This window comes from Lactuca sativa, chromosome 3, assembly GCF_002870075.4.
Source record: "Lactuca sativa cultivar Salinas chromosome 3, Lsat_Salinas_v11, whole genome shotgun sequence".
Lineage (NCBI taxonomy): Eukaryota > Viridiplantae > Streptophyta > Magnoliopsida > Asterales > Asteraceae > Lactuca > Lactuca sativa.
In genome coordinates this window covers 83,251,340-83,258,168 of record NC_056625.2, presented here as the reverse complement: position 1 = coordinate 83,258,168, position 6,829 = coordinate 83,251,340, and the positions used below count along the sequence as shown (strand labels likewise).

Below are 6,829 nucleotides of genomic sequence, written 5' to 3'. Positions count from 1 at the left end.
ATATATATATATATATATATATATATATATATATATATATATATATATATATATGGAAAAGTGAATATACCCTTAAGGGTATATAAGATTAGGTACCCATTATTTAAAACTACGTAATTTTGGTTAGTGAATTAATTTGCTAAATAAAATAAATCCTTAAAAAAAGAACGTAGTTTCCTAAATCGTGATCACATTCCAATTGTTCAATCATCAAGAAATCGGAATCAAATTAAAACAAATGATAGAATCTGGAATCGTAATTCAAGGAGTTCAAAAAAAAAGTTGCAATTCACAACCAATTGAAATAAAAAGAAAATTGCAATTCACAAGGAATTGAAATCATAATCTTGCTTCTCTGTTTTTTCATTAATACGACCGTCTCTTTCAGGTAATATACAAACGTTTGTTTTTTATATTTACTAATTGTGATTTTTCAAAGGTTTGTATTTTTTTATTATTAAGTGGAATCGTTTGCAATTCATACATATATTAAGTTTACAAAGTTATTTGTAGCCCTTAATTTCAATTTCTTGGTTCTATGTGCGGTCTTTAATGCACTGTCTTTTTTTTTTTTTTTTTTTTTGCTGAAGACGTATACTTCATTAATAAAAATAATTTGATTGGTTATAGTTGGTTTAGGCAATTCATTATTCTAAAGAGTTAATTTCATGGTGCCTTATAAAGTCTTTGTATTAGGTTAACTTGGATGAATTTGATGCAACTTATTGCAAACAATGAAAAATTGATAATAAAAAGCAAGAAACAAATTGAATGTGAAGTCATCGGTTGTAATGTACTTTAACGAATGATCTTTTTCTGTTCCGAGTTGTAATGTATTTTAGCGAATGGTTTTTTCTGCTCCGATTCCATGGAAGCCAATTAAAGTAAATCATACAAATTGAAATTCACATGAATTCATACAAATTGCAATTGACAAGAATTCATACAAATTGTAATTGGTTGTTATTGTGTTTTTATGTATAATGTTTCCATTATATTCGATATAAAAAAAAATTTGGTGTTAATCTTTTATTTGGAAATATGCATCGTTGTCTATTGCAGACCACAATGAGTGAAGCCGAAGAAACTAATCAATCTATAGAACCATATATAACCGAAGATAGTGACACAAATGATTACGTGGAAGCAACATATGAATGTGAAAAAATAAATAGTATCGGTGAGAACATTGAATTTGACGAAGATGAAGTTAACAATGAAAGTATACTTGGAAAGGTTTTTGATACACCCGATGATGCTTATACATTTTATAATGATTATTCATTTTTACATGGCTTTGATATACGTAGAGATGATACAATTAAAAATCCTAAAACAAATGAGCCTTTTCGGAAGATATATGTATGCAAAAAAGAAGGTTTCAAGAGGATGGACAAAAATGCTTCAAGTGAAAATGAGAAAAAAACATCGTAGAGATGTTAGAACCGGATGTCAAGCAAAACTTCAAATAACAAGACAGGAGGATGGGGAATGCTTGGTGGAATCGTTTAATGACACACACAATCATGACTTGACCATGACACCTACGAAGGTTATGAAGCATCGATCTCATAATAGTTTCCACCGTTCAATAGAACGTAAATCTCTTACGGTGCAATTTGGTCAAGCAGGGTTGAAACCTTCTCAGATTAAAAAGGTTGTTAATACAACAAAAACCTCAAATGTATTTGATGATACTTCATGCCGATGTCTTATCTGAGCAACGAAAGCAACATAAAGGAAAGGAGTTCTATGGACTTATAAAACATTTTCAAGATAAAACATTAGGTGATAGTGACCGGTATTTTGTAGTGGATTTGTTTGATGATGGGTATCCTAGAAATATCTTTTGGGCTGATGGTAGATCAAGAGATGCTTATACAAAATTCAGAGATGCTGTGTTTGATGTCACTTATATGACTAACAAGTTCAAGATTCCTTTTGCTCCCTTTACTGGGGTGAATCATCATGGGCAGTCTATACTTTTTGGTGGAACATTGCTTGAAAATGAAAAGGAAGAGACATTTGAATGGTTATTTGAACATTTCCTAAAATGTATGTTTAATCGGTATCCGAAGGAAATTATAGCAGATCAAGACAAAGCAATGGGAAATGCAATAAAAAATAAGTGTTTCTAAATACTCGACATCGTTTTTGTTCATGGCATATCATGAAGCATGAAACTAAGCACCTTCGATCGTATGTTTCCCATTATAGTGATTTTCAAGAAACGCACAAACAATGGGTAAATTGTGACACCATTGAACATATTGAAGCACGATGGGAGGTTATGCGTAATAATTATGAACTGGAAAGTAATTGTTGGATTAGTGACATGTATAACCAACATATATATTGGGCTAAACCCTTCTTGAAGGATACTTTCTTTGCTGGTATGACAACAACCGGACGAAGTGAGAGTATCAATTCATTTTTTAATGGATTTGTTAATTCGAGGACCATGTTGAATGAATTTTTTGTACACTACGACAAAGCAGTTGAGTCTCGAAGGGTCGCCGAAGAAGATGAAGACTTCAAGACTATGACCTCGAGGCCGGTTCTTTCTTTAGTATATCCAATCGAAGCAAACGCAGGTAAATATTATACTAGAAAGATGTTTGACACTTTCAAAAAAGAATGGACTAAAGCTATTACCAATTTGACTCATGAGACTATAAGAAAAACTACCGAAGAAAGCACATACCGAGTTGGGCAATTGGATGTTGATAATAAATATTGGCGCATTGTTACCTTTCGTTCTTTGGATCAAGTCAGCGTCACATGTTCCTATGCTAAGTATGAGACAGATGGGATTTTATGTAAACATAGCCTATATGTGATGAAGAAGAAACATGTTAAAGAACTCCCGAGTCACTATATTTTACCACGATGGACCCTTAATGTTAGGTACAAATTGGGTAGTGCTAGTATCAGACTCGGAGAAATGAATAATGAAAATGGAGTTAGTGCTTACACACTATGGTGTGTCCGTTTAAATTTTACTAAACTAATTGAACAAGCTAGAGACTCCCCTTCAGAGATATAAAAGGTTAATGCGTTATTGATAAGTCTTTTGGATGATCAAACAAATCGAAAGAAATCTATGTCTTTGGAGAATGCATCTCAAGGTTCTTGTATGTGAGTTTCGCAAATAGATATGATGCCACAATTATCTGTCCGTGATCCTTTTGGTCCAACTACCACAAAAGGGCGTCCTAAAATTGCTAGTAGAATGAGGTCTTCTTTAGAAGCCCCCAAAAAACGCACATGCTCTTACTGTCAAGGATTGTGTCATTACGCTAGTAGTTGTTCCAAAAGAAACGTATTTTTAATATTAATTTAATTAAATTTTAATGATTTAGAACTCTAATAATTATATTAACAATATTTTTTACATGTATCAGGCAGATGAATCGTTGGAAGAGACATAACTATGAGTTGTGTTGTTTTTGTGAGCAAAGGAAAATTCGATATGCTTCTTGGCATTTTTGACATTTTTTTGGTTAACAATATGTGAATAATCTGGAAAAAATTTTATGTTTCTTATTATTATTATTTTTTTTAGTTTTTAAATGAAAAATTGTTGATTATTTATGATTTTTGTGTTTAAAATTGCTTGTTAGTTGTTCTTGTGTGTTTCAAAATGAAAGTAAGATGTCATTTTTGATTAAAAACTATAAGTATGTGATAATAATGGGTAAAAATTTGAAAATACATGTCAAAACTGAAATTAGGTTGCCATTGTGGGTGAAAAATGAAAATATGATGCTATTGTGGGTGAAAAACGAGAATATGATGCTATTGTGGGTTAAAAACGAAATTATGACGATATTGTGGGTTAAAAATGATATTATGATGCTATTGTGGGTAAAAAACAAAATTATGATGCTATTGTGGGTAAAAAACGAAAATATGATACTATTGTGGGTTAAAAACCAAAATATGATACTATTGTGGGTTAAAAACGAAAATATGATGCTATTGTGGATGAAAAACAAAATTATGATGCTATTGTGGGTGAAAAGCAAAATTATGATGCTATTGTGGGTGAAAACGAAAATATGATGCTATTATGGGTTAAAAACAAAAATATGATATTATTGTGGGTTAAAAATGAAAGTATTTATACGTACATTGCTATTTCGAATAAATAAGAAAAGTAGATTGCAATTTCAGCTCAATCCAACATCTATACAATTTCTGTCAACATATACAATTTGTCAAAAAACCTTTACAAATTATGTCCTAACTAATACATGATTACATCATCTAATACAATCTTCAGCTTCTTTGGTGTCTCCGTGCAACCCAAGATCTCCGTGCAACCCAAGATACATTTTTTAAAGGTATGATGTTTTTAGTAAACATTGTGCTAGTGAATAGCCATTTCTGTGAAAAAGACATAAATACCCTTCTAATCTTTGCAATAAACAATGGGAATTCAAAACATGTTGAAGCTCATATAGCTGTGAAGACAAAAAGAAGCAAAAATACAACAGCAACAACAAATCACATAAACAATCTAATACAGGTTTCATCAGTTTCAAGGAACTTCTTTTAGTCCATAAGGCAAAGCCAAAAGACCAAAGTTGTAAACATCAAACTTACATGACTTAGTAGGCTCAAGTTATGATCAGGATGTTGAAATCCCCAATTTTTCCCATTTATTATCTCCAAAGGCAAAAGACCAAAGTTGTAAACATCAAACTTGGTAGAAAAATGGCCATTTATTATGTATTTTGGAGACATATAACCACTGCCTGTGTACACATAAGAAAGCAATTTATATTCAATACACATAAAGTTGTGTTTTTTTTTCAAAAAAAAGAGTTGGATAGAAATCTTTACACGCATATACATACTGTATTCTAATTACTCGGTTTTTCGTTTACCCTTTCTCACATGCAAGAATTTTTTCCAATCCAAAGTCAAAAAAATTGGGGCTCGTATCACTGATGCATTTAATCAAACACCTGGTGGGTCAGTAGTTTAGCCTACAATTTTCGGTAGTGATTTTGATTCCACATTCTTAATCAAACCTAAGTCAATATATACATAGTGTACAAGGGAAAGAAGAAAAGAATGTGAGATTGATTTATTTCGGATTAAGAGTGTAATTCACAAACCTGGTAGGATAATCCATAGGCATGAAATCAAGTAGATGACAAACCATTGGAATGAAAGATCAAGCTTATCAGGAAAGGTGTCCATATGTTTCACATCGCATACTCTTATGCCATTTCGGATGACCTTGCTAGAGTAACATGGCCCGATTCCTCTCTTGCTAGTGCCAACGAACGATTTACTAAGCTCATATTCTCGAAGTCCATCTATTTCTTGATGATAATCGAACAATAAGTGAGCTCGATCTGAAATTAAGATCCTTCCCTTACATCCCATCGGGTCGATATGATAACGATAATTTGGTGGCTCCGTTGATAGATGCGAGCACGAGGAAGAATAAAGGACAGATTGACAAAAAAGGACTGATTGACAAATTAACTTGGAAACGACATCAGATTTTAGTTATATGTTTTATGAATGGAATTGCTTTACAAGACGTGTGGGGAAACAAACGTTGGTGGAATTGGGTTAGAAGAGAGAAGATATTTCGCTTTGGGCTGTAGGATTGGGAGTGGAAGCAATCGTAAATAATTTCAATTACGAACCAGAAGAAACCCCTACCTTTCAATTACGAACCAGAATCTACCATATAAGGGTTGGTAGATAGGAAATCAGCAGAATTGAAGGAAGCGAAGCACGAAGCAGTCAAGCAGGAGCAGGAAGTTGATCTTTTAAGAAAATTGCATTTTTTTTCTTTTAAAAGGAATCGGTAATGAAAAAGAAAAAACGACATAGTTTTTTTTTTATCTTTTAGGTATCTAAGCTATATATCCTTAAGGGTATATTCACTTTTTCCATATATATATATATATATATATATATATATATAAATTACTTTGGTCTGTAATTTAAAACAATAATGAGTCCCATTTGATTTCAAAAAACAACTATGCACAATTTGATCAACTTGGTGGGTACATTTGTTTTTAGAATGAAACTTTATTTAGAATCACTTGGAAAACAAAATTAAATATGTCTAACAATTTGATTGTAGTTATAGTGCACTCATATTTCCATCAAAAAATCTGTTTTCACTAAAATGTGAAGATAAGGACACTAAGAGAAAGAATTGATCAAGAAATGTGATGTGCAGAGGAATTCTAAAGATTTGTTTAAACTAATCAGTTGTGGAAAAGATGAGAAAAAAACAATAATACAGTTGTATTTCATATCTTCCTTCTTAATAAAAGAAATTCTTAATAAAAGAAACCATAATCCACATGTCAATCATCTCAATGCAGATTTCGCCCATTGTTAATTTACCCTTTTGCCTACGGATTATGCCCTTTCTTCCTCACCCAGAAACTTTTAATGCTAAATAACTAGTCTTATTATCTCTCTCACTATTTAGTAAAATCAGTTGCACAATTACATCCCTTTCCTTATAAATCGCAAGAAATTAACATCTAAAATCATATCTGCCATGTTATTTGATATCTTTTCCTTTTCTTCTTTCTTCCCATGGATACCGGTACACGAGCAGAAATTTCAGAAAGCCAAAAACAAAAATCGATTTCGTCGTTTGGCATACACGTACTCATTTGAATCAGCCGCTTGAAGGATTCCAGATCTCCTTCTCTCTACCTGCAGTCATAATCGATGGTTCCCCTTCTAGGTTTGATTTTGGCATTTGGTGACCTTCTTTTTCAATTTGTGGCGGTCAACAGATCGTTAGGTCGTCACCGCCTCTGTCAATTCGGGAACA

General features: G+C 32.2%; 1 protein-coding gene across 7 annotated transcripts; it reads right to left on the bottom strand.

Moving 5' to 3' along the window:
• Positions 1-4,147: 4,147 nt before the first annotated feature.
• LOC111920331 (uncharacterized) lies at positions 4,148-5,841 on the bottom strand. Of its 7 annotated transcripts, none has more exons than XR_008230886.1 (3): positions 5,127-5,825; positions 4,863-4,973; positions 4,148-4,760 (listed from the first exon to the last, which is right to left on the bottom strand). XR_008230886.1 is itself a non-coding variant. In XM_023915907.3 (3 exons), the coding sequence occupies exons 1-3, from the start codon at positions 5,398-5,400 to the stop codon at positions 4,341-4,343; spliced, it is 552 nt and encodes a 183-aa protein (XP_023771675.1). In that variant the 5' UTR covers positions 5,401-5,825; the 3' UTR covers positions 4,148-4,340. The 7 variants fall into 7 exon arrangements, 2 of the variants coding, with proteins under 2 accessions (XP_023771675.1, XP_023771676.1); XR_002859812.3 differs by having other exon boundaries at positions 4,863-4,952; XM_023915907.3 differs by lacking the exon at positions 4,863-4,973 and having other exon boundaries at positions 4,148-4,466; positions 4,609-4,760.
• Positions 5,842-6,829: the final 988 nt, after the last annotated feature.

Bases quoted from the DNA above. Each gene is read 5' to 3' on its own strand.
- LOC111920331 (XM_023915907.3), bottom strand. From the start codon at position 5,400: ATGGGATGTAAGGGAAGGATCTTAATTTCAGATCGAGCTCACTTATTG. The intron at 4,761-5,126 runs GTTTGTGAATTA...ATGTGTACACAG, and splicing joins CCTATGGATTATCCTACCAG to GCAGTGGTTATATGTCTCCA. The intron at 4,467-4,608 runs GTAAGTTTGATG...TTGTCTTCACAG, and splicing joins ACTTGAGCCTACTAAGTCAT to CTATATGAGCTTCAACATGT.